At 37.0% G+C, this 27,119-nt stretch overlaps 1 protein-coding gene across 1 annotated transcript; it reads left to right on the top strand.

Annotated features, from left to right (window-relative positions):
* Positions 1 to 520: 520 nt before the first annotated feature.
* Positions 521 to 27,111, top strand: FBXO33 (F-box protein 33). The gene is made up of 4 exons (XM_090271837.1): positions 521 to 1,131; positions 21,865 to 21,975; positions 22,506 to 23,191; positions 25,065 to 27,111. Exons 1-4 carry the CDS (start codon positions 521 to 523, stop codon positions 25,334 to 25,336), a joined length of 1,680 nt encoding a protein of 559 aa, XP_090127963.1. The 3' UTR covers positions 25,337 to 27,111.
* The last annotated feature ends 8 nt before the right edge of the window (positions 27,112 to 27,119 follow it).

A 27,119-nucleotide genomic window follows, 5' to 3' on the forward strand; every position in this document is an offset into this window, starting at 1 on the left:
TACTTCCACCGCCTGAACGCCCAAGTTAACCGACCGCCAGAAGCCGACGGAACTCGCCAGCCGCACCAAGGCGGGAAGAGCAGCTCAGAACGAGCACCACCCACACTCCCGCCCCGCCCGCCCGGCGTGCGTCAAGGGTCACGTGCCGCGTCTCCCCTCCCTACCGGCAACCCGGCGCTTCCCTCTTCCGGAAGTCGCTCCCATCAGCGCCGAGACCCTCCCACCAGCGGTGACGTCAAACTGAGGTTCTACCACTGCTCTGCCTCCGCCTCAAGGTGTGGGGAGGGTCACTCTTTCCTTACAGTAAATCCTGCTGCTTCCGGGCCCTTAAACAGTGCAGACGAGGGTTTTGAAGATACACAGTGCGCAGGCCTCTGAGGCGTGTGAGTAGGGTTTGAGAGGCAGAGGCTGGTTATCTGGGGGCCACCCCCACAGAGAATTCTCCCCCTCTCCGCGACTTGCGCTGCACTTGGTTCTGCCGAGACTCACGACGGTTCCGCCCCCTTCTTCCTTGTCATTGATGTTGTTGTTCTTGTCAGTGCAGCAGCCCCGACCGCCGGGAGCTCGAACCCGAGCCGGGGCCGCCCGGGCGGCGCGGTGGCGGCGGCGGCAGTGGCTGCGTCTGCAGCAGCTGCAACGGCTGCGGGGGCTGCTCCGGGGTCTGCGGAGGCGGCCGGGGATCGGCAGCCATCGGCGGGGCCGGATGGCTCTGTGCGGCCAGGCGGCGGGGGCCGCGTCGCTGCCTAGCGAGCTGATAGTGCACATCTTCTCCTTCCTTCCCGCGCCCGACCGGCTGCGGGCCTCGGCCTCCTGCTCGCACTGGCGGGAGTGTCTCTTCTACCCGGCTCTCTGGCCCCAGCTCCGCATCTGCCTCCGGGTCTCACCCGCGGAGCAGCCTCGGCTCGAATTCCTCATGCGCAAGTGCGGCTGGTTCGTGCGAGAGCTGCGCGTTGAGTTCGCTGCCGAGAATTACCTGAGCGGAGGCGGCGGCCCGGCCGACGGAGGAGGCGCGGACACCGGGACCGGTGGGGAGGAAGTCGAGGCCCTGCAGCTCTCAACCCGGTGGCTGGAAGTGCTGCGCACCTACTTGGAGCTGGTGTTGTGCGTGCTGGTCAGCATCCGGAACAACAGGTAGGCTCGTCGTTACCCCTCCATCCACTCCCCGCGGGGCTCAGAATCGCTCCTTTCTCTCACCCAGAAATAGGTTCAGTGAGGTTATGCCCGGCCACTTTGAAGCTTTCTATGGTGGTTGGTGGTTATCATTGGAACCCAGCGATTTCATTGAGGCGCGAGGGCATAACGGGACTCATGGTACTGATTTATAAACAGTGATGCACTTGGTGTTTATCAGACATCACTCCTGGCGCCTTCCAGACACTGTCTCATTCATTCTCTCGGTGGCGGTGCCATGGAGCTGACAGGCGCTGTCGATATTCATTTTACAAGATAGGAGAGCTGAAGCTTGGAGGATGAGTGAGGCCTGCCAGTCTCGGGAGAAATAAAAACAACTCCGTTTTTCTGATTCTGAACCTATCCATTAAAAATAAATAGATCGTGGTGGGGGAGAGAGGGGAGTATGCTACTGGTGTCGTAATTACAAGACTCTTACTAAAAGAAATGTTGACAGCCCTTTTATTACCGGGAATAGTTTTGATTAACTGGGCTAGGCACAAAGAGTAGGAGAAGTGCTTGTTAGACGTAGTGCTTATACCTCCAGATTCAACTTGTCCCCAGTGATTCACCTAAAAGTATCACAGTACAGCCTGGTGGTTGCGTGTGTTGGGTAAATTGGCCCGTGTCTGCAAAGGGTCAGTACTCTTAACTGTCCCCATCTTACCTCAGGACTTGACTGTAATTCTGGGACTAAGTTCCTATGTCTGTGTTCTAACCGATTATCCTAATAAGTATTACCCTTATTTACGTTCTCTATTGCCCTCTCCAGAATCCCATTACTTTTGATTTTCTGTATTTGAATAGTCTAACAATTAAACTATGAGCTGGAAAAAAAGGTCAAAAGCTCAAAAGAGCAAAGTACATAATAGCTTAGCAGTTCCCAAGTACTTTGACATTCACTATCTTAGTTCATCCTTTCAATGACTCTGAATTAGGCAGGAAGGCATCTTTTATCCCTATTTTATAGAAAGAAAACTGAAATTTAACAATGTCAGGTGATAGGCACATGTTATACGGCATTGTTTTTCTCCACTAGCAATAAATACAGTCGTCGTCGGCGGCGGCGGCAGCCGTCCGTCTCGAGAGACGATGGTGTAGCTTCTTAAGAGCTGAAGCTACAGAGCCTGGGCAGGGTGATATGGAGGGTCTGCTGTTGCCCATGCAGCAGACCCCCCCTCTCTTCGCAGCTGAAGGGTCCAAGGGAAAGACGGAGTCAATACAGCTTGGCTTCAGGTGCGCCGCAGGAGTTGCCGGTGTTGACTACAACGTCAAACCGCCTTAGGGACTCCGGCTCCGGATTTTCTGTCGGGGTTTACTCCCTTAGCCTTTCCCCTGAAGAGGTATGCCGCAAGGCAGCGGAGGTTTTTTGGAGTCAGAGTTTTCCTTCTCTGTCCCTTTACAGTATACTTGTTTTATTGAATGTTTTAATCATAAATGGATGAGGTACTTTCCTTCTATACCTATTTTATTGAGTGTTTTAATCACAAATTATGTTGTATCTTATAAAATGCTTTTTCTGCCTCTGTTGATGAGATCATATGATTTTTATCCTTTGTTGTGTTAGTGTGGAGTATTACATTGATGGATTTACTTATGCTAAACCGTCCTTGTGCCCTTGCAATGAATCAGTTAGAGTGTTGTCCTGTATACCAAAAGGTTGCAGATTTGATTCCAGATCAGGGCACAAGTCTGGGTTGCAGGTTTGGTCCCAGAGGCAACCCATTGATGTTTCTCTCTCATACTGGTATTTCTCTCCCTCGCTCTCTCCCTCCCTTCTCTCTCTAAAATCAATAGGTATATTCTTGGTTGAGGATAAAATAAAATTAAAAAAATAGAAATTAAAACATGACAAGGATAACAAAAAAAGAAAAATACAGGCCAGTATCTCTGATGAATACACATGCAAATAAATACAGTACATTGACCATTACGCACCATGTTGAACAGGCGAGAGAAGGTCCTGGTTTCACGCTATACTACATATATATATTTAAAATTCTCTGTCTGAATTGAAAGTGGGGAAGATAAGCATATAGCTCCAAGTTGTATCTGGAGCATGGCTCCAATATTCCAGTGGCCTGTGTATTTCCATAGCTTTTCACACCAAGCCATTCCATTTCCTTACTTTGATTTTATGTGGTAAGAAAGGCTTGTAAGGCCTTCATCGGGTTGAAACTCGTCAGAGTTGCATGTATGGCTAGAGGACCAGGTGGTCCTGAAGTTGAAAAGGTTCAGTCAGTGAGCATTTAACTACTGAGGAGACCCAAGAGTGAGCGAGAATTCAGGGAGAACCAATTAGATTTTTATGTTCTGAGATCCAATAGCACTTCTGAGCAGCCATGCAAAAAATGTGCTTGTCAGATGTAGGGCTTGGAGAAGAGCAAGGCGTGTGCAGTGCCTACTTCCAGTGTTTTAATAACTGGTTGGTTAGTTGGATGGATAGATCACATTACATAGGCAAAATAGTGGTGTATCACATATTCCCTTTTTTGTTTAATTCTTACTTCCCTCCCTTATTCCCCCATCACTTTTTTCTTTCAGGTTTATTGCATTATAATTGACAAATGAAAGTATACCTTCCATTTTATTAGCATCCCAGTCTACATGTCTATGAGGCCACCCTATGCTTGTCCTTCTGGGTTAGCTATCACTTTTACACAAATACAACACATTGTCATTCCTGATTTTAAGGTTTTGTCATTTACTATAGGGATGGTGCTGTGTTGTGCTGTGTGATATAGCTCTAGAATTAAAATATAGTGTCATTACAGGCATTACTTCTAATGCTATTTCAAAGGGTTTAAAAAATACATAAATTACATGTTTGGAAATAAGCTAATCTCACCTTTATTTTTGAAAACTTCTTGAGATACTGTAATATTGGACGTGTTAATATAAATGTTAAAAACATAAATGAGACTAGTTTTCTTTAAATTCTAACAAATTTGAAAATGTTTTAAACCAAGTTTATTTGGTTAGTTTGGTAAAGACTGTTCATATTTCCTTCCGTAATCACTTAAACTACAGACTGAGGTTCAATAAAGATCCACACTAACTTCATTTACTATTTTTTGGTTTTCTAAAAATATAAAACTTAATGACTAATGAGAAGAATGAACACTTGACATTGTTCTTTATATTTCCAAGTTAAATTTACAGTGGTTTTGTGTTATTATTTCTTCCATTTTATAAGTAGAAAAAGAGGGTATGGAACCTACCAGGTTACAAGCTTTATGCTTCTAGGCTGTGCTGAATTCCTTGATTTCTGGATTTCATATGCACATTTAATTTCGGAGTGACTATGGCCAGCTTACTGATACTTTAGATATTAGGAACAACTGATGAGGATCAATGAGGTGCAGAAATGCCTCTCAGAGGATAAAATTCAGTCCTCCAGGTTTCAGAGCTCTCCTCCTTTACCACTAGAATACCAGCCTACTTGATGAAGAATAAGAGAAATACAGTGTGTACTCATTAAGCTATATTATAAGTTAAGTAGGCTAAATTTCTTCTGCAATTGTCCTACAAGAAATTATACTTACAAGTTCAAAACAACAAATTTAGGTATGTATTTTTAGGATTTAATCTGGTTGTCTAGTACTGCCTATTAAAATACTGTATTTCGTATTTACTAGGAAAAATGAGAGCTCATGGACAAGATTTTTGACAGGTAACAGCTCAGTCATTAAAAATACTTAAAACAGCAGGTGTGGGTCAGTGGGTTGAGTGCCCTCTGCGAACCTTGAAAGGCTGCCAGTTTGATTACCAGTCGGGACACATGCCTGGGTTGTGGGCCAGGTCCCCAGTTTAGGGCGTGGAAGGGGCAACTGATCAATGTTTCTCTCTCACATTGATGTTTCTCTTCTCCCTTTTCTCCTTCCCTTCCCTTCCCTCTAAAAAAAATAAAATCTTTTAAAAATACTTAAACAGTAGGCATAGGTACATTGTTATCATCTGGTTTATTTTCTGGACTATATAAATATTTTTACATAAGCTTTTTGGGTATGAAGTGCTATATTGGGGGTAGTACAGTTTCTTAAAGATGAATATTGCAACAGGCGAGAAAGATTTTTTATGAGGCTGACGTTCCTTTTTAAAATTTTGGGTTACAACTCTAGATGTATGTAGATTGACCATTTCATGACTATGCCGTCTTATATACCCTCTTACTAGTAGAAGGTCTATTAATCATTCTTAGATTTGGTCTTGGTGATATGGCACATGCACTGAAGGAGAGTCTTACCTTTATATGGTTTTCTCAACATTAGTCTACCAAGACCCAATAACTGATAAGCCCATTTAAACATACATTTTAACCCTTTGAGTGCCAGTGTCGCTCCCAAAGACTTTTTTCGATAGCTATAAGTGTAAATAACAATGGATTAATTCGTATTTTATGTTTGTTCTCTTTTTTTGGTACCTCGGGTTATATATTGATATAACTTTTTCTCATGTTGATCCAAATTTTGAATTTTTATGCTTTATCAAATACTGACATATTAATTCTGTTATAATTTTTACTTTCATTTTAAATGGTCCTTTTAATTTCATTTGTCTTTGCAGTAGTCGTCGAAACTATGCAGTGTGCATGATAAGGAAGCTTTTGCTAATGAACATTTTCATTGCTTCATGGTATAGCGTTAGCATTTTGTTTATAAACTTTTTCACTGTTGACATCTATTGATATGTGTCTCTAGTGTGAATGCCATTTGTGTTCATTTGTTTTGTACGTTATGAAGGTTTTTTTTCCAAAAATTTATGCAGTATTTGGCATACTTCTTGCTTGGTATCCATGTTGCTATGTGTGTTTTCAAATTATAATCATAGGTTTTATATTATGCCATATATTATACTTCAAAAGCCATATTGAAGGAAAGAATTTATTTTTTCTAAAATAATTGTTATAATAAAATAATTTTAATGCAATAAGTTTTTGCTAAATTGCATCAAAGAACACTGCTTACAAAAGGAGGGTGTATTTACTATATGTCATTAAATTTTCAGCAAATTATTATGAATAATAATGTTTTTATAGACATTTTTCATAAACTCTGCATTTCTCAGCAAAATAGCCTGGCATTTCTCACATGAATTTTAGCAATTACACATGGCACTCAAAAGGTTAAAATAGGTTAAAAATTCTTTGGACATTTCATATTACTATCTAAGATGGTAGGAAATGGCTTGAAGGTGTTATTGCCTTATTTTTCTTGAAATATTTTTCCCCAGCATAGTGTAATAAATGCATGTGATGATAACTGTTTACTTTTTAGGCTTACTCTTATTATTTATTTAAAGAAACACATTTACGGAATAGATATATTGAAATATATTGGTACTCTGAGGCTACAGTACCAAGAAGTGGTTGCCTATGGAGAAAAGAGATGAGATGATGCATACCCAGCAGACACCTACCTTAAAACTGACAAATTAAAGTAGTTCCAGAGGGATAGCCTCAAGGTCATTGAGAAGGGATGAGACTTTTAACATGCTAGAGAAACTAACTGCCTGGGATGACTCTTGAGAGGGCTTATGCTCTCTGTAGTCCATGGGTACATTCTTACAAAGATTAATAAGTGATATGGATGGTGAACACAATACAGTGTACAGATGATGTTTTATAGAATCATACAACTGAAGCTTGTATAATTTTATTAACCAATGTCACCCCAATATATTTAATTAAAAAAAAACAAAACTGATAGACGGAGGATAGGAAGTAAAAGGTTGTCAAAGTAAAAATTTTTTTGTATTAAGCTGTCTAGCAGATTTTTTTTTTGTGTGTCTAGCAGATTTTGAGTGGAGTGATTAAATTGTTTCCATTTTAATATGTTAATTCTGAAGCAGCCTTGGAAGAGTTCACCAGACTTGATCAGTTTATATAGGACCTAAGATAGCAGTTCAAAAAAATCTTTTTTTTCCCTCCAAATTTTGAGAACTTGACTATATGCCAAGCAGTTAAGATCCTCATTTCCATGGGATCAATATTCTAGAGGGGACAGGCAGACAGAAACAAGTAAATAAATGAAAGAAAATTTATTTCAATTGTGAAAATAAAAGAAAATCTGAAAATAAAAAAGAACTATGTAATAGTGACTGGGTAGCAACATTAGATAGAGTGGTAAGAGAAGACCTCTTTGCAATGCAGCGTGAATGACAAGAGTCACCCATCTGCAGATCTGAGCAAATAGCATTCCAAGCAGAAAAAACTGGTAAGACCCAAGGCCTTAGGCCAGTCAAAAGTTTTGGCCTGTTGAAGCAATAGGTAAGTACCATGTGAATGAGGGTAGGAGTGGTGTCACGATGAACTCTGAGATGTAGAGAGAGGAAGGGGTTAGGTTATGTGGGCTTTGGAATAGTATTTCAACTATATTCTAGAGTAGAAAAATTGATTGAAAAATTGTTAAGGACAGGACTAATGTGATCCAGTTTGCATTTTAAGACGATCACTCTGGTTGCTGTGGAATGAATGAATTTATTATAAGAGGGAGCAAAAAAGGAAGGAAGCAGGGAGAATAGATGGAAAGCTGTTGCAATGATCTAGGCAAGAGATGATGGAGACAGTTGAGATGAAGAAAAGTGGATGCATTTGGAATATATTTTGGAAGTAGAGTCAAGAGAACTTGCTACTTGGATGTAGATTTTTAAAAGAAAAATCAAACATTTTTTTATTATTTCTCTGTAAGACTCACTCAGTTTTCTTGTTCTTAGCATTGTTAAAATTATCTTTTAATAGCATTTGAAATAATTTTATGTGTCTATCTTATTTTTAAAAATATGTTTTGTGTAACCTCTGGAATTTGAGGATGATGGCAATTCTCAGATGGTAGTTGAGTAAATGAATGTGTTAGTGATTTGTCCTCTCTTTAAAAAAATAAATACCTATGATTTGGACATAGTTTATTTTCTGAAAACATGGCTTGTCTTTGGTATTAGCTCCTCTTACCACCAAGTACTTTCATAAAGGCCTTACATAACTTTAAATTAGTCTTTTGACTCACCCCCAGAAACTTCTGGTCTTCCTTACTGCAGTCACTTGGAATTTTCTTTTCTTTGTTTTCTCATCTTTCTTTTTCTTCCTTCATGTAAGCCCATTACTACTTGAAATTTGCCTAAGTCTGGACTTAATATGAGCTGTGGGTTCAAGATAGTGGGACTTAATTGGAAAGGAAGAACAGATGGTACTCTGCACAAAGATTTTCCTTCCCTTTACCCCCATATCACTGGTCTCATCAGCTATACCACTAGGCCCAGGTACATCTGTTTTTCTACACACTCAAAATGTGTATTTTTCTATTACCTCTAAAGTGGACAAGAAAAGGGAAGAAGCTACCTTTAACCTGGTTTGTTATTCAGATGTTCCTAGTAACTTCAAAAATACTCTCACTCTTAGGAATCTCAGGAGGAAAATTTAGAATCAAGGCAAAGAAGAAAGGTAAAAAGACTTAGATTTTCTCTAGCTTAGACCCACTTTCTCAAGCCAAACTCCCTCTCCACACAAAAGTGGTATTAGAGTCTCCGCCAGGGTCGTGAGACTGGGTAAGGCCTATTCCTAGTGGCAGTACTGAAGAGAGCTGAGGAGGCATGTTCTCCACAGCCTTTTAAATTCCTAAACTAGTTTTTGTGGAGAAAGAGCAGTATTCAAGAACCATATAATGTAGGCACTATTATTTTACAGATGGTTAAACTGAGGCATAGAGTAGTTAAATGAATTTGCCAGTTACACAATTGGAGAACTGCCTGCCTTGTTTTCTAATTTTTAAATAAAATTTTCAAATACACAAAAACTAGACACTATGAACCTGTTGCCCAGTTTCAAGAATTTAAGGATTTTTCCATATTTGCTTTCTGTTATCTTTACTAAAATATTTTAAAGCAAATCCAAGATATGGGTATCATTTTACACTACATACATCAGTGTAAACCTCTGAAAATTATGGGCATTTTTATATATCACCACAATGCCATTAATACACTTAACAAAGTTATCAATAATTCCTTAGTCTCATCTGATGGATTTTTTTTATGTGAAACACAGTTTATTTTTGCATTATTATTTTTTTAATTCTTGTCAATTCTGTTATAGTTGTCCCAATTCTTTCCCCTTTGCCGTCCTCTGCCCAGCCCTCCCCCACTCCCACAGTCAATCCCCACACCGTTGTCTATATCCATGGATCACTCATACGTGTTCATTAACTAATCCCATCCCCTTCTTTTCACCATTCCTCCCCTCCTGCCTTTCCTCTGGCAGCTGTTAGTCTGTTCCATGTTTCTATGTCTCTGGTTCTGTTTTGCTCATTAGTTTATTTTGTTCATTAGATCCCTCTTATAAGTGAGAGACAAATGCCATATTACCTATTTTTTAATAATTTAGTCTTTTTAAAAAATCTTTATTTCTACTCCCAAGATTCTGAACTCATGTGCATTTTAAATGTAACCAGTATAACTTCTCACATCATTGGCACACGGTGCATATTTTAATAATTGAATAAGCAAAGAGTAGGAGAGCAGTCTGTAGGCTAAGTTTCTAAGTTATAAGTACTTAATGATCTGGTTTAGTTCTATATGTGGAATTAATGACTTTTTAAAATAGAATTTAAGAAGAATGCAATTAAGTTGAAGAATTAATTCTTTTCTGGCAATCTTACAGTTGTGTCATATTAATATTACCATAAGAATGGAGCTAAATTAATTTGAAGAATTAAAATGAAAAAATACTGTCTAACCTACTGTAATGTTTTCCCAGTATGTTTTAGTTACATGCTTCTTGAACAGTTGCATGTGCAGGAAAGAACCCTGTTTGCTTCTTTAGTTCACTTGTTGGTTCAACAATAAATAAATGAATGTGTAAACTAAGTAAATAAAACTCAGGTCACAGATTTCATCTTTAAATAAAAGGATTATGTGGCACATTTCCCATGTTACTGGTATAGTCTCCTGGCTTCAAAGTGAGGCATCTGTTTATTGCCATGGTTCAGTAGGTTCTACGCTGGTGTTGTTGCCTCAATGTTCTTTTCAGTCCTTTTTTATCATCTGAAACAATAACGAGCCACCTGGGGAATATATGCAGTCTCCTTGGCTTCACCATATGATCTAAAATTTAATTTCAATGTGATATATTTGAAAGTTGCCCTTGAGTTGCCAGGGTGTGTGTGTGTGTGTGTGTGTGTGTGTGTGTGTGTGTTTTAAAAGTTGAGTTACTGTTTTCTACATGACTCAATAAGTAAAATTTCATTTTGAGTGGAAAAGTAAGTACTTAAAAATTTTTTCACAAATGTCTCATATACTACTCTAAAATATGCTACTTATAATTTTTCTAATAACTTTTAATAAGACCATTGTATTAAAGGACACGGTTTAATTAGAAGAAACAATATGAACAATAAGTAGGAGTCAGAAACCAGGTTCTCTACCTATCTCTGCCCTAACTAGTATTGCAGTCTTAGACAAGGCACTTCAATTTCCTTATCTATAAAGATAAATGAATTAAATGATTCCACAAATCATTTCAGCTTCAAAAGTTAATCAGTGATTTATCTGTAAAGAAAGTTTGTGCGTGCATTATTGGTTATATTGTAACAAGATTATTGCCATTTTACCGCTGCAAAGAACAAGAATTTTTGTTAAATTACCCTTGAGTGGCATTTCTAATATTGCTGGAACATTTAAAAATATTGTATGGCTGGAACTAAAACAGAAATCTCCCAGGGAGTCTCCTTATATTAAGTTGTTAAGTTTTATTTTATTTTATTTTTAAAGATTTTATTTATTTATTTTTAGAGGGAGGGGAAAGTAGGGAGAAAGAGAGGGAGAGAAGCATCAATGTATGGTTGCCTCTCGCCCACCCCCGACTGGGAACCTGACCTGCAACCTAGGCATGTGCCCTGACTGGGAATCGAACAAGGGACCATTGGTTTCACAGGCTGGTGCTCAGTCCACTGAACCACGCCAGCCAGGGCTAACTTGTTAAATTCTAATTATGCAGGTAGTTAATTTTTAAATGATTTTCTTGTAAATTAAGTTTTTATAAAGGTGAAAAGCTATATAAAGGTAATTTAAATTTCTGAATTCCTCAATAGTGTGCATTTGTAAAAATAGAATATTTGAAAAATACAGAAAGAGTAAAAAAAAATCACCAGTAATAATCACTGGTAAAATGTGATACATCATTTTACAAAATAGGAATAATTATGTGTGGTTTTCCATTAATATGTCTTGTGTATTTTTTCACATCATCAAAAATCCTGTCATGCACTCTTCACCTATTAGGTCAAAATCCAGAACACTAACAATATCAAATGCTACCAAAATATGGAAAGAATGCAAAATGGTGCAGTCACTATGAAAAATGATTTAGCACTTTCTTATAAAACTAAACATACTTTTAATGATACAATCCAGATATCATGCTCCTTGATATTTGAAAGGAGTTGGAAATATATGTCCTAACAAAAACCTGCATGTAGACATTTATAGCAGCTTTACCATAATTGCCAGAATTGGAAATAACCAAGATGTCCTTCAGTAGGTGAATGGATATATTAACCTTGGTACATTCAGACAGTGGAATTACTATTCAGTGCCAAAAAGAAGAGCTATCAAGCCATAAAAAGATATGGAGGAACTTTAAATGCATATTTCTAGCTGAAAGACAATATGAAAAGGCTATATACTGAATAAGTATATGAAATTTTAGAAAGCAAAACTATGGAGACAATAAAATAAATTGTTCCCTGGGGTGGGGAGAAATCTGAGTAGACAGGGCACAGAGGAATTTTAGGGCAGTGAGAAACTGCATGATATTATAATAATGGACATATGTCATTATACATCGGTCCAAACCCAGAGACTATGTAACACCAGGAGTGAACTCAAAGGTAAATTTTGGACTTTGGCTGGTTATGATCTGCCTGTCAATGTAGGTTCATCCTTGGTAAAAAAATATGTCATTCTGGTGAGTGATGTTGATGACAGGGGAGGAGGTTAGGCATGTGGAGTTAGGGGTAAATAGTTCCTCTCAGTTTTGCTGTAAACCTAAAACTACTCTAAAAAAAAAAAATGAAGTCTTTTTAAAATTGTATCATGATAACATATGAGGTCTGTCCAGAACAAGTCCAACCATTTTTAATATAGCAAGAATGGTTTCTGCAACATCAGTGTAACCCAGCAGCCAAGGAGAGTGGACTGGAATGCACGTGCATGAACAGTGACAATCCACTGTTGAAGAGATTTCAGACTGTCGATGAGGTTCAGGAAAAGATGATGGGGCAGCTAATGGCAGTTGGGAGCACTGTGTGAGGTCCTAAGGTAGCCTGCTTTGAAGGGGACTGAGCGCCATTGTCCTGTGTACAAATTTTTCATATTACATTGCTGGATACTTTTTTGACAGACCTCATATACTGGTTTATAGACTCTAAAGAAAATGATTTTTTACACTCTTATTTAGACTTTGTTACGTTGAACATTTTTAGCCTCCTATAAACCCAGAGAATATATAATGTACTCATTTTTTAAAAAATATCCTGGCTCTCAGGATAACTAAACATAGAATTTGCATTATAAAAAATATCTCAGCCCTGACTGGCCTGGCTCAGTTGGTTGAGTGGCATCCCACAAAGGAGGGGTCATGGGCCTCTGGTTAGGGCACATGCATGGGTTGAGGCCCAGGTCCCCTGTTAGGGCATGTGCAAGAGGCAACTGATCTGTGTGTTTCTCTCACACATCACTGTTTCTCTCCCTCTTTCTCTCCTTTCTCTCTCTCAAAATAAATACAGTCTTTTTAAAAAATCTATCAATTCCCCCCATCAATTCTTTGTTTTTGTTTTTGATGTTGTGTTTTTATGGAGTTTTTTAATTGAGTTATAGTTGACATATAACATTATATTAGTTTCTTGTGTACAACATAATGATTTGATATTCATATATGTTGCAAAATGGCCACAGTAAGTCTAGTTAATCCCCTATCCCCATCTCAAACCTAGTGCATTTAGTGTTTCATTTCTATGGTTCCTATAATACAGTAAATCTCTATTGGAAAGCACAACTCCCCCTCTTGGCCCAACTTATGCTGAAAATCATTTGTAAAGAAAAATGTTACTGATAGAAATCTGTTGTACATGTAAGCACAGTAAAGAAAAAAATTTAAAGGATATGTTGTATACCTACACATATGTGTATATATGACAACTGATTCTAAAGTTTATAAGGAGAAGCAAAAGACCCAGAACAGCCGACAGTATTGAAGGAGAACAACAAAGACTTAGGACTGACACTACGTGACTTCAAGACTTACTATAAAGCTGCAGTAATCAAGACAGTATGGTTTTGGTGAAAGAATAGACAAACAGGTAGAACAGAATAGAGAGCCCGGAAATAGACCCACCTAAATATAATCAACTGATCTTTGATAAAGGAGGAAAGACAATACAATGGAGAAAGGATAGTCTTTGCAACAAGCAGTGTTGGGACAATAGGACATCCAGTAGACACAGACCTTATACCCTTCACAAATTGGGTCACAAACCTAAATGTAAAATATAAAACTATAAAACTCCTAGAAGATAACATAGGAGAAAATTGAGATGACTTGGGGTTTGGTGATGACTTTTGAGATACAACAACCAAAGGCACAATCGATGAAAATAAGAATTAATAAGCTGAACTTCATTAAAATTAAAATTTTCAGCATTGTGAAAGGCACTACACTGTCAAGAAATAAAAAGAGAAGCCACACACTGGGAGAACGTGTTTGCAAAGGACATATCTCATAACCAAAATATACAAAAGTCTAAAATTCAACAATAGTTAAGCAAACAGCCCTACTAAAAAGTGGGCAAAAGACCTTAACAGATATCTATATATCTTAATCAAAGAAGATATATAGGTGGCAAATACACATTTGAAAAGATGCTCCACATGGTATGTCATCAGGGAGATGCAGATAAAAACAACACTTAGACACCACTATGCTTCTCTGGCCAAAATCTAAAACACCACCAAAGGCTGACAAAGATGTGGAACAACGGGAACTCATTCATTGCTGGTGTGACTGCAAAATGATACTCATTTTTGTAAGACAGTTTGACAGTCTTACAAAACTAAACCTATTCTACATGATCCCAAAATCATGCTTTGTATTTACCCAAGAGTTGAAAATTTTGTTCACACAAAACCCTGCATACATGTTTATAGCAGCTTTATTCTTAACTGATTGGAAACAACCAAGATGTCAGTAGGTGAATGGAGAAACAGCCAGTGGAATATTATTCATGTTTTGTTTTTAATGAGCTATCAAGCCAGGTAAAGACATGGAAGAACCTCGAAAGTATATTATTAAGTGAAAGAAGCCAATATGAAAAAAGGCTAAATACTGTATGATTCCAACTATATGACATTCTGAAAAAGGCAAAATTATGGGAAAAGTAAAAAGTTCAGTGGTTGCCAAGAGTCAGCACTAGCGGAAAAAAAAAAAAAGATAAAACGACATGGAGGGAACTTAAGCGCATATTACTAAGTAAAAGAAGCCAGTCGGAAAAGGCTAATGGTTCCAAAGCCTGTGCTGTATTGCATTCCCAGCAACATGTGTAAGAGTTCTAATTGCTCTTTATACTTTATAACACTTAGTATTATCAGACTTTTAAATTTTAGACATTCTCATAACTGGGAGTGAGGTTTTAATTTTCATTTCCCTAATAATCAGGATGAACATCTTTTCATTAATCAATTGTTTCTTTAATGATTTATGCTTTTTGTGTCCCATCTAAAAATATTTGCCTAATCCAAAGTCACAAAATTTTTCTCCTATATTTTCTTAAGCAGTGTTATAGTTTTAGCTGTTTAGGCGTATGATCCATTTCAAGTTAATTTTTCTAGATTGTGTGAATTAAGGATCCAGTTGTCCTAGCACCATTTTTTAAAGACTATCCTTTCTGACACTGAATTGACTTTGCAAATTTGTCAGCATTGCTGATTTTTATTTTATTTATCATTATCTTATAAAAATTAAACATTATGTGGATACAATGACCATGTATGAATGAATCTAGTCTGGTCTCTCTGTTCAGTTCCATTGATCACTGCATCTATGCTTAAGCTGGTACCATCCTGTCTGCAATCTATTGCTTAGAGTCTTGAATTCGGATAGTGTATGTAATCTAACTTTGTTCTTTTAAAAATTGTTTTGGCTATTCAAGTTTATTTGCTTTTTGAAACAGCCTGTTGGATTTTGATCATGATTATGTTGAATCTGTTGGTAATTTGGGGAGAACCAACATATTAACAGTATTCCAACGTGTTATTAATCTTCCAATAAACAAATATAGTATATTTCTCCATTTATTTAGGTATTTGATTTCTCTCGACAATGTTCTGTAGTTTTCAGTGTACTTTTGTTACACTTATTCCTAAATATTTCATGTTTTTGATGCAATTATAACTAGTACTGTTTTTTTTATTTCAATGTCCAGATGTTTTTTGCTGATTTATAGAAGACAATAATTTTTATGTTTTGACCTTACTAATAAACTAACTTACTAGTTCTAGTAGCTCTTTTTAGATTTCTTAGGATTTTTTTTGTGTGTAAATGATCAAATAATTGGCAAATAAAGATCATTTTACTTTTCCCAATCCATGTAACTTTTTATTGATGGGTAATATTATGGAGTATATTATTAATGGTTGGTTTAAGTTTCTTTTCTGCTGATTTCTTCATCTGTCATTTCTGGGTACTTCTGTTGATTTTTTCCTAGTTGTAATTTTTCCTTTTCCTTTATGTCTGGTAATTTTGATTGAATGCCAGAAATTGTTATTCTTTACATTGTTAATTCCTGTATTCTTTAATTATATTTATTCCTTTAAAGAATGTTGGGTTTTGATCTAGCACATAGTTAATTTATGTGAAATCAGTTTGATCCTTTTGAACTTTGTTTTTGAGCTTTGTCAGGGAAGATCCAAAATACCCTTTATTTAGGGCTAACTAATCGCTACTAAGGCATGACTTTTCTGAGAACTCTGCCCAGTGCCCTGTATTGCAGTATCTCTTAACTTTTGCTGGTGGGAACATAAACTCTTTCCACCACTGTGTGCATTCTACTTTTTTCCAGTGGTACTTTCTCCAGCCTTGTGCAGTTTCACCCCACATATGTGCAGATCATTACTCAACCAAAAACTTGGGTAATGTCTTGGCAGTCCTCTCTATAAATCAGTGACGCTCCCTCTGTGCAACTCCCTTATCTATGGTACTCTGCCCTGCAAATTCTAGCCACTTCGGGCTTTTGAAAATCTGTCTCCTCAACACAGGGAGACTGCTGGATTCTCTTTGGGTTTTTCCACGCTGTGATACAGCCTGGAAACTCTTCAGGCCATTATCAGGGGCAATAATAGATCTTCTCTAATTTTACCCCCTTCCAGGATCAGTCCTGTATTGTTTATTGTCCCATGTTTGAAACAATTGTTTCATAGGTTTTGTTCAGTTTTCTAGTTGTTTACAGTGGGAAAGTAGTTCTCATGGCTGTTTAATCCTTTATGGAAAAAGTAAAAGTTTCTCCCATGTGTTATTTTTAAGTGTATTTTATTGATTATGCTGTTACAGTCCTGATTTTTCTCCCTTTGCTTCCTTTCACCTGGTACCCCTCTTCCCTCCAGCAATTCCCCCCACCCCCCACCTTAGTTCATGTCCATGAGTTGTGCGTGTAAATTTTTTGGCTTCTTCCTTTTCTATACTGTTAACATCCCCCTGACTCTTTTGTACCTACCTATTATGCTTTTTAATCCCTGCACCATTTCCCCCATTCTCCCCCTTCCCCCTTCCCGCTGCTGACCTCCAAATGATCTCCATATCTATGATTCTGTTCCTTTTCTGGTTGTTTGCTTAGTTTGTTTCTGTTTTTATTTTTTTTAGATTCAGTTGATAGTTGTGAGTGTATTGTCATTTTAATGTTCATAGTTTTGATATTCTTGTTCTTAAGTCCCTTTAACATTTCGTGTAATAATGGCTTGGTGATGATGAAGTCCTTTAGCTTTATCTTGCCTAGGAAACACTTTATCTGCCCTTCCATTCTAAACAATAGCTTTGCTGGATAGAGTAATCTAGGTTGTAGGTCCTTAATTTCATCAGTTTGAATACTTCTTGCTAGTCCCTTCTAGACTGCAAAGTTTGTTTTGAGAAATCAGCTGATAGTCTTATGGGAACTCCTTTGTAGGTGACTCTCTGCTTTTCTCTTGATGCTTTTAAGATTCTCTCTTTATCTTTAACCTTTGGCGTTTTAATTATGATGTGTCTTGGTGTGGTCCTCTTGGGGTCTAGCTTGTTTGGGACTCTCTGCTTCCTAGACTTGTATGTCTATTTCCTTTGCCAAATTAGGGAAGTTTTCTTTCATTATTTTTTCAGATAAGTTTTTAATTTCTTGCCCTTCCTCTTTTTCTGGCACCCCTATAATTTGGATGTTGGCACATTAAAGATGTCCCAGAGAGTCCTATGCTTAGCCTCATTTTTAAAAAAAGTTTTTTTCTTCCTGCTCTCCTGATTGAATGCTTTTTCCTTCCTTGTGTTCCACTTTATTGATTTGATTTATCCTCTCCACTGTTGGCTCCCTATTGATTTTTCTTTATTTCATTTAAAGCAATCTCCCTCTCTGCCTGGGTCTTTTTTATGGTGTTGAAGTACCCCATGAATTCCTGGAGCATCCTGATAACCAGTGTTTTGAACTGTGCATCTGATAGGTTGCTTATCTCCATTTTATTTAGTTCTTTTTCTGGTGCTTTGTTCTGTTCTTTCATTTGGGCCATATTTCTTTATCTCCTTATTTTGGCAGCCTCCCTGTGTTTGTTTCTGTGTATTAGGTAGAGATGTTTTTACTCCCTGTCTTAGTAGAGTGGCCTATGTAGAAAAGGCTCCTGTAAATTGTGTGGGACAGAGCCTTAGGTAGTTGCCAGGGCTGGGGAAGCCGCTTGACTGCTTTGTGGCTGCGTGTGTGGTATGGACTTGGAGAGGGGACAGTGCTGCTGCCTGGCTCTGGTGATTTGCCCGGCACTCGCCCCGTTTCCAGTCACTTCATCCACTTCCCATATGCGATTAGTGCCCTTCAAGCTCCTGCCCCCAGGGTTGCGTACATTCTAAGACCATGCAGGCCCTTTAAGCAGCAAAAATCCAGCCATTTCTTCCACCTCCCCACGTGGGCCCTTTAAGCGGCAAAAATCTGGAAGTTTCTTCCGCTGCCCCAACCCTCACTGGTTTTACAGCCAGAGGTAAAGCAGGTTTATCTTCCAGGTGCTGTGTGGTCTGGCCTTAGGCTGGTGTCACTCTCTCCCAGGGTAGCCCTCGCGATTTTTATCCACTACACGTAAATGTGGGACCATCTGTTCCACTGCTTCCACCGCTGCAGCCTCATCTCCACACCATGCCGCCTCTCCCCGGCTCCGCCACTACTCCCCTCCTACCTGTCTGGGTAAATGTGGCTTCTGCATATCCTTGGTTGTCAGACTTCATACAGCTCAGTTTTCTGATGGTTCTGGCTGTTACTTGTTTTCGAGATCTGGTTGTGATTCTTTCTATGGTTGTGCAAGGAGGCAAAGCGTGTCTACCTATGCCTCCATATTGACCAGAAATCCCATATGTGTTTTCATACCACTGGACAGTGTTATGGATATACGGTAGTAATCAATGGATGCTGGGTTGAAAGGAGAAAAATACTGAGATTGTATGAACTTGTATAGGACTCTCCTATCTGAATATTATTAGAAATTGAATGTGATATCTTTTTTATACATTATATGAAACTCGTTCTCAAAAAATATTTTTCATTTTTTAGAAGTCTAAATTTGTTTTTCTTTCTAGCAGAGGTTATGAGAAGCAGATTAAATAACCTCTTTATAATTCATAGTTGTAGTGACAACTTTAGAATAAAGTAAGGGTAAAAGAGAAAATACTTTAAAGGCAACCATAGTTAACACATATATTATAGTCATGTGTCCCTTAGAGTCTGATATGGTAGGTATCCTGTCAAGAATGGTTATATATCCTTTTTTTAATGGAGAAAAAGATATTTGAAGTTGTTGTCTTCCTTTGAAATATTTTTAAGAATACAGTTTTTGTGGTAGTCACATAAAAAGTTGATTAGATCTACTGGAGTGACTAAAATTTTTTATGAGAAAATATATTAGAATTATACTATTAGTAATCTTTACAGTATTTTCCTTGGCATGTTTTACATTGGCTGTTTTATAACCTTTCCCCATTTACCAGTTGGATTCTTAATGGTTTTATTTTTTTATTTATATGGGATTCTTTATACATTAAAAAAATAAGTCATATTTTTTACAAATGTTTTTTTCACTGTGTTGGTTTTCCCTTTTTTGTGAGGTATGCTATGAAATATAAAGTTCTTCATTTTTATATAGTAAAATTTTTCTCTTTCTAATTTATTCTATTATTTCTAAGGTTAGAAAGTCCTATCCCTCAGAAATTAGATAAAAATTTATTGTACTTTCATACCAGTTGTACCTTGATGTGATGTTTTAGATGTAATGATATCTCTGCAGATTATTTCAGTCTATTGAGAAGTCCCTCCCATCTCTTCTTTTCACAGCAATTTTTGTAAAGATTGGTCTATATTATTTTATGGTCACACCACATAAAATGACTAACATTCTGATCACCATGTTGCTAAGCGTAAAGGACATGTTAGTCCTTATAAGACCTCAAGGCAGTATTTGACACTGCTGTTGATCACTTTATTCTTCGTAAAAAGTTTTCCCTTCGGGCTCTGATTGCCACACTCCTAATTTTTCTCCAACTTCTGACCTTTCCTTTGCAGCATCATCCTTCTCTAATTTAATTATTGAAGTTCTTCACAGCTTAACTTTTTGCCTGCTTTTCTTCTAGTTTATACTCTTACTCGAAGCCCCATTGCTCCCATCCATGGCTTCAATTATCATCCAGATAACTGCTTGCTCCAGATATGGAGTTGCCTACTTGACATCTTAACTTGACTGTCTTAAAGAAGCTCAAGCTTAACATATGCAAAATAGAGTTCATAATCTAAATATTCTACCACCTCACCTCCACCCACCATCTCTCCCAAAAAAACCTAATTAATTTCTGATTCACTTCTAAGAATCCCTGCCTCAATAAAAAGCTCTTCCATCTATGCAGTTCCACAACCCAGATTATTTAGGAATTATTCTTGACTACTGTCTCCCTTGTCCCCTATAACTAATCCAGCACCCCCATTATCTCCTACATCTATCTTTGAAACTGTCCATTTTCTTCACCTGTACCACCAAAAACGCAGTCCAAGCTACCATTATTTCTCATCTCTATTACTAAAATACTCTCTCAACTAGTCTCCCCACTTTAACTCTACCTCTTTCCAGATTGTTCTAATGCTGCAGCAGTATTTTCCAGACATAAATCTAATCATGTTATTCCCTGCTTAAAACCATTTTTGAGCATCTCATTGTTTTGAAGACAAAAATCAGAATTTTTATTTGACATAGAACTTTACATTTTATGTTCACTCTCTATACTCTGGATATCTTTCAGTGTCTCATGCTCGCTCCTCTGCCCTCAACTTCTGGGACTCTGCACATGCTTTTCCTTTTTCCTGTAACACCTTTCTTCACCCTCCTCCTGGCTAACTCCCAAGTATCCCTAAGATTCCCTTTTAATCAGTTTATTTGGAGAAGTCTTCTCTGACAACGCAGTGTCAGATACCCCCATGATATGTAACACCATATACTTGTGCTTCACAGCACTTGATCTCTGTCTTATCTCCAATAGAACACTCAGTGCCTGGCACTTAGTAGGCCCTCAGAGAATGTTTGGTTGAATGAATAATTCATGATTATTCTTCAAGCTAAATTTTAGAATCATCAGGCTTTTTTTAGTGAAACTAAGGTTATTAATTTAGAAAAATGGGACATCCTTTCAAATGTTATTTTTCATTTACTTAAATCTTTTATCACTAGTGGATTATACGTATTTTTTATTAAACTTCTAAGTTTTGTTTTATAAGTGGAATCTCTGGTTGGTTATTATTGTCATTTACACCTATAATTTGTACTGAGTTAATAGTTTTCTCCTACTTTATTTAGAATTTTACTATTAAGAGAAGTATATGTTTTGTAGCTAAAATGATCTAAAACTGAAAGATTTTTACATAGCTTTTTATCTCTCAATCATAAGCTATACTTTTGATCAAAAAACTGGGAAGGTTCTCTAGATTTTAGTCAAAAAATATTTCTTACTGAGAAGTTCTCTTCAGGGCAGTGTCCCACCCCTTGAACATTAAAGTTAAATGGTTTGGGAAAATTTTATATCATCATTAAGATCTATATAAAACTTGAGATTATACAGTTCTTTCATATGTCATTTTGTTATTCATTCCTAAACCTTTTCAGGTAGATATTATTACTGAAAAACAATTGAGTCGCAGGGACATTAAGAGACTTTTCCATGGTCATTAAATTACTGAGTTTCTGAACTAATGTTATACCCCAGTCCTCATTCTTTAGAGCTCATGCTGTTTCTACTGTATCACATTGCTTTTCATTGTGTGTAAAAAGCAATCTGAAAGTACTTAATTGGATTCTAAGTGAGTTATGAGGTATAAACTTTCCTAGGACATCCATTCTAAGTATTTAAATTTATATCTTTATATATTATTTAGACAATCATTTAAATTTTTTTTACAGGAACCTCCAGAAGTTTAGCCTTTTTGGAGACATAAGCGTTCTACAGCATCAAGGAAATTTGTCAAATACATACCTCAGCAAGGTGGACCCTGATGGCAAAAAAATTAAGCAGTAAGTTATACAGTAAGAGGAAAGGGGCTTATATAATAATTTATTTTTTTGAAAAATTTTAAGATACTATCAGAAGAGTAACGATTATTTTTCTAAAAGGACATATGTCCCAGAAATGTCTTAAATATGAAAATACAGTGATCATTATATGCCATTTTGTGTTGTAAGTTTTAAGACAAATCGAAGAATTTCCTGGGTAATTCTTGCTTTGTAAAACATATTTCTCTACTTGCTTTTACTATAAAGTATATTGTATGTAACCAGTCTTTTCTGCCATACTGGTATAAAATGCTGCTTTCCTTGAACATATCTAATGTTTAACATGTCTATAAGTTTAATACATCTTATTATATTTTAGTATGAATTTTAATGGTATTTATGATAACAATACTTGTGGGGTTGGATCAAAATTAATTGAGAGAAAATGGATCTCAACATTGCATGCCATTTTACTGCCTTTTTTCAAAAGACAGTTAAAAGATTAGAGCTAAATATTAACAGGATCATTGTGACATGTGTTTTCCTTACAGAATTCAGCAGCTGTTTGAAGAAATACTGAGTAATAGTAGGCAATTGAAATGGCTCTCCTGTGGGTTTATGCTGGAAATAGTAACCCCAACATCACTGTCATTTCTCTCAAACTCTATTGCCAACACTATGGAACACCTGAGTTTACTGGACAACAATATCCCTGGTAACAGCACCCTTATCACCGCAGTAGAACTAGAGCGATTTGTGAATCTGCACTCACTTGCCCTGGATTTCTGCGACTTTACAGCTGAGATGGCAAGAGTCTTAACTGACAGCAATCATGTGCCTTTGCAGCGACTGTCTCTCCTGGTCCACAATGTTTCCGTGATGCACAAGTCTCTGGACAGCATGCCAAATGATGAGCATTGGAAAGCCTTGTCACGAAAGAGCACCAACCTTCGGGTCTATATAATGGCTTTTGATATCAAGAGTGAAGATATGTTAAAGATTCTGAAGCCCAGTATACCACTAGAGAGGATTCATTTTGACAGCTACATCACTTGTGTTTCAGGAGCTATTGTTGATCTTATATCTAGGCAATATGACAAGTTCCTCACTCATTTTATATTAATGAATGATGTGATTGACACATCTGGATTTCCAGATCTTAGTGACAACCGAAACGAAGATCCATTGGTTTTACTAGCATGGAGGTGCACAAAGCTCTCTCTTTTGGCAATTCATGGTAGGTGATATTTGTTCACTATAGTTTGATAGTAATATTACATATAAAATGTTTTATGCTAATAAAAACATAGCACTGGCATTTATAGTGCTAAAAGTCTTACATCAGCCTTGGCTGGTGTGGCTCAGTTGCTTGAAGCATTGTTCCCATAAACCCAAAGGTTGCAGGTTCAATTACAGGTCAGGGCACATGCCTAGGTTGCAGGTTCAGTCCAGTCCCCAGTCTAGCACGTATAGGAGGCAACCGATCAGTGTTTCTCTTTCACATTGACATTCCTCTCCATCTCTCTCCCCCTCCCTTCCCTTCTCTCTCAAATCAATAAGTATGTTTTCAGGTGAGAATTATAACATTAATATGCAGATGTCTATACTTTCTATAGCTTAAAAAATATACAAGTAAAAGTCACATCTCTACCCTAAGTGTTGTGCTCTAAGTTCCCTGTTACTCTTTTCTTCCACCATGTGATTGATGGCATTTAACAAAAATGTCATTTGAAATTAATTTTTCTAAGAAAACATTTACCTGCAGCAGAAATATTTCCTCTAATCCAGGTCTCTTAAAAAGATAACATGGAAGAAGGAGAAAGTGTGATTTCTTTCATGCCAAATTGCCTCATCTTCTAGATTCTAGGTATTAACATTAATTTATATGACATTTTTTTAAAATGGTGGTTCCATTGATTGGGCATATTTTCATTTTATACTAGTGCCTTTCATCTTAATGTGAACTATTTGGGACAGAGTTTCTGACAAATTAGAAGAATATTCTACTTCCTTTTTTGATACTCATAAGCATTTACAGAATATAAATTAGGAAGTCTCTATGAACATCTTAAAGTTTTTATTAGCTGTTTCATTATTTTTGAAATTATTTTTTTAGCCTGCATTTGCCTCTTGCTTTTTAAGTTTTGTTTTGTAATTTAGTCAGCCAGCAGAGGTAATAGCAAAGACTAGACCAATTTTGAAGGTAATAAATAGAGGATTTTGTATAGGATAAAGGAATGTCAGATTATTCAATATTTAATTTAACCCAGTTTTTAAAAGCTTTTTTTCTTCTTTTAAGAAGATGTTAGCCCCTGGCTGCTGTGGCTCAGTGGATTGAGCGTTGGCCTGCGAGCCCAGTGTCACTGGTTCGATTCCCAGTCAGGGCACATTACTAAATTGCACATCAGGTCCCCAGTTGGGGGCACGAGTGAGAGGCAGCCACACAGTGGTGTTTCTCTCCCTCTCTTTCTCCTTTCCCCTCTCTCTAAAAAATAAAAAATTAAGTAAACAAACAAATAATTAAAAAAAAAAAAAAAAGATGTTAGATACAGCTAAAGCCCCACCCATTCATTCCCCTTTTATTCCTTCCCAGAGGTAATAATTATTCTGAAGTTAGTATATATTATTCCCATGACTGTTTTTTATACTTTACATATCTGCTACTGACAATTAAAAATTTATCTTCATAGTTTAAATTATCACTTCATAACTTTGGACTATGAATGATTTTTCATTAATGAAAAATATCAGTTTAACTATGTATTGTTAATGGATACATACTTCTGAAATATAAAATTTGTTCTTTATGATATATCACTATCCAAAACTATAAAATTATAATTTAAACATATTTGATTTTACTAAATGTGGTGATATCAGAATATGATTATAGCACCTCCCATTTCACCACCCACAGTAATGTTCTTGGAGACAATATCAAACCTCTTTTTTTTCTTTTTCTGGCTAATCATACTTCCATCTCAGATCTCAGTATATTTTTAAAAGGACCAATCTGGTAATTGAGATACGAATTTGTGGAAAAGACTAACTTATATAGACAAAATAAAATGCAAGGAAATTATAGTGCTTGTGTTTTGCTTACTTTTAAGGTTATACAGTGTGGGCACACAACCTCATTGCCATTGCTCGTCTTCGTGGCTCTGATCTAAAAGTACTTGAAGTCACTGAAGAAAGCATTGATTTTGACCAAGGTGAACTTGCCGACCAGGATGTGGATCCAGTGCATAACCTTATTGAGCAGGTATCCCTGGGCTTGGGTCAACCTTGGCACGCAGTCATGGACATCGAATCACTCAGTGTCTTCACTGAACCAAATCGTCATTTTTACAGAGAGATGCAAAGCTTCAGCGAAGACATTTAGCTTTTTTTTTTTTTTTAATGTACAATTCCTGTGGTTAAATATGCAAGTAGGGTCCCATTATGTTTTTTTTTTTTTTTTTCAGTAGTGTGAATTAATCCCTTTGTGCTGTGTTTAATCAGTATTAGCTTCATAGAGTTATATGTGTATATTCTACTTCTTGATCAAAGAACGTACTCGGGTATTGGTTTAGAAGTTCAAAGTGGCAATGTATAGGGTTTTCACGGTTAATGGACTTGTTACCAAACCTTAAGGATGTACAACCAAAGGTTGTCTGAGGTTGCTGGCTAACTTTGTTTTTCACTGAGTTACTCTGCCTTTTTGATGTTTTTATTCCTTGTGTGTCAGAGTTCAGAACTCAGGAGCCAAAATATTTTTATATATATATAGAAATATATCCATAGCCTCGTAGATTTGTATGCAAGGCACTGCATTCATGTATTCTAATAGCATTTCATTAATTTTTATTTGAAATGGAAGAGAGGATACTGTCCCAAATGAGTTACCCTTAACAGAAAAACCAAGACTTTAACTTTCATTACATATATAAAATTGATATCACCAATTACCATTCTGAATTTTGTATAGTACTAGGTTAGAACATTGCTAACCCCTTTTTTTAAATGCATTTACTTAAAAATACTCAAATTGTTGGATTTTTTAAAAACTATATATGACATGATTTTATTTATCGATTATATTACACATTCAAGTTAGCTTTTAAGCCCAAATTTCAAATAGTGGAGGAGGAAAGAAACTATATTCCAGGGTAAAACCTCCTAAAGAAAATCAAAAAACAGAATTATAAACACGTATGCTTGCAAACAAACATTAGTCGTGAAATCCCTAGCAACAAGTCACTGGATTTTTCTCTGTCAGCACGCATGTCAGCTGCCAAAGAATAGACTTAACTGAAGAAGTGCCCACATGCTGGCAGGGGCCGGCCCACTCTAGCCAGCCAGATACTGCTAGATTGTAATATTTAAGGTCGAATTTCGACCTGTGGTACACAGCTGTGCTGTGGCTCAGTCAGCAACCTCAGAACTCTGAAAAACAAAACAAAAAAGAAAAAAGAAAAAAAAAATGCACCTGTTTCACTGTGAATAGTGAATGTAAAGGAAGAAAGGAAAAACTGAAAGCTTGTTCTATCACAGGTATGAGCTGCTATGATACATGAAGAACATTCCATGAAGTATGTTTTAAAACCTTGTTATATCTGAGAGGCTTTAAAAGCCAATTTAACTGTTTCAGGGCAACCGCGGTACAGACGTGGTCTCTGTGAGACTTCCACCTGACCCCAGTTTTAAGTGGTACGAATGTTGTGCATTTAATGTTAAAGGACAGTCTGCAATAATAAAGTAGCCAACACGGGTGCCCAGCAGTGCTGAGACCTGGCTGCTCTGTTGTAAGCTTTGGAAACACAATTTATGCAACAGATGTCCAGATATGATTCTATTTATGGAAAAAGTTTATATGTGTTTTACAAATGGTTTTACCATCTTATATTAAAATGACCTTTTGACAGGTGTGCACTGTTTTGTCTCCAGTGGGCACATACCATGCGGATTTTATATGTACATCAGTAGTATGAATCCACTGGCACAGTGTGTGTAAATGCCAGATGTGGTGAGATTTTATCTTATAAATGTGATCAGATAAAATAACTCCTGACAGAAACTGTAAGGAAACCAGCTGAATGTTTGACCTGATGACTGATGTTATATGGTTTATGTTAAATGTATATTCTTTTAATCAATGAATAAAGCATTAAAAAGTGATCATTGAA

The sequence above is a fragment of the Furipterus horrens genome, unplaced genomic scaffold (assembly GCF_987537825.1).
Source record: "Furipterus horrens unplaced genomic scaffold, mFurHor1.1.pri manual_scaffold_3, whole genome shotgun sequence".
NCBI classification, from domain to species: domain Eukaryota; kingdom Metazoa; phylum Chordata; class Mammalia; order Chiroptera; family Furipteridae; genus Furipterus; species Furipterus horrens.

Excerpts from the sequence above, each read along its gene's own strand:
- FBXO33 (XM_090271837.1), top strand. The coding sequence starts at position 521 with ATGTTGTTGTTCTTGTCAGTGCAGCAGCCCCGACCGCCGGGAGCTCGA. Across the intron at positions 21,976-22,505 it reads GATGGCAAAAAAATTAAGCA|AATTCAGCAGCTGTTTGAAG; the intron begins GTAAGTTATACA and ends TTTTCCTTACAG. Across the intron at positions 23,192-25,064 it reads CTCTCTTTTGGCAATTCATG|GTTATACAGTGTGGGCACAC; the intron begins GTAGGTGATATT and ends CTTACTTTTAAG.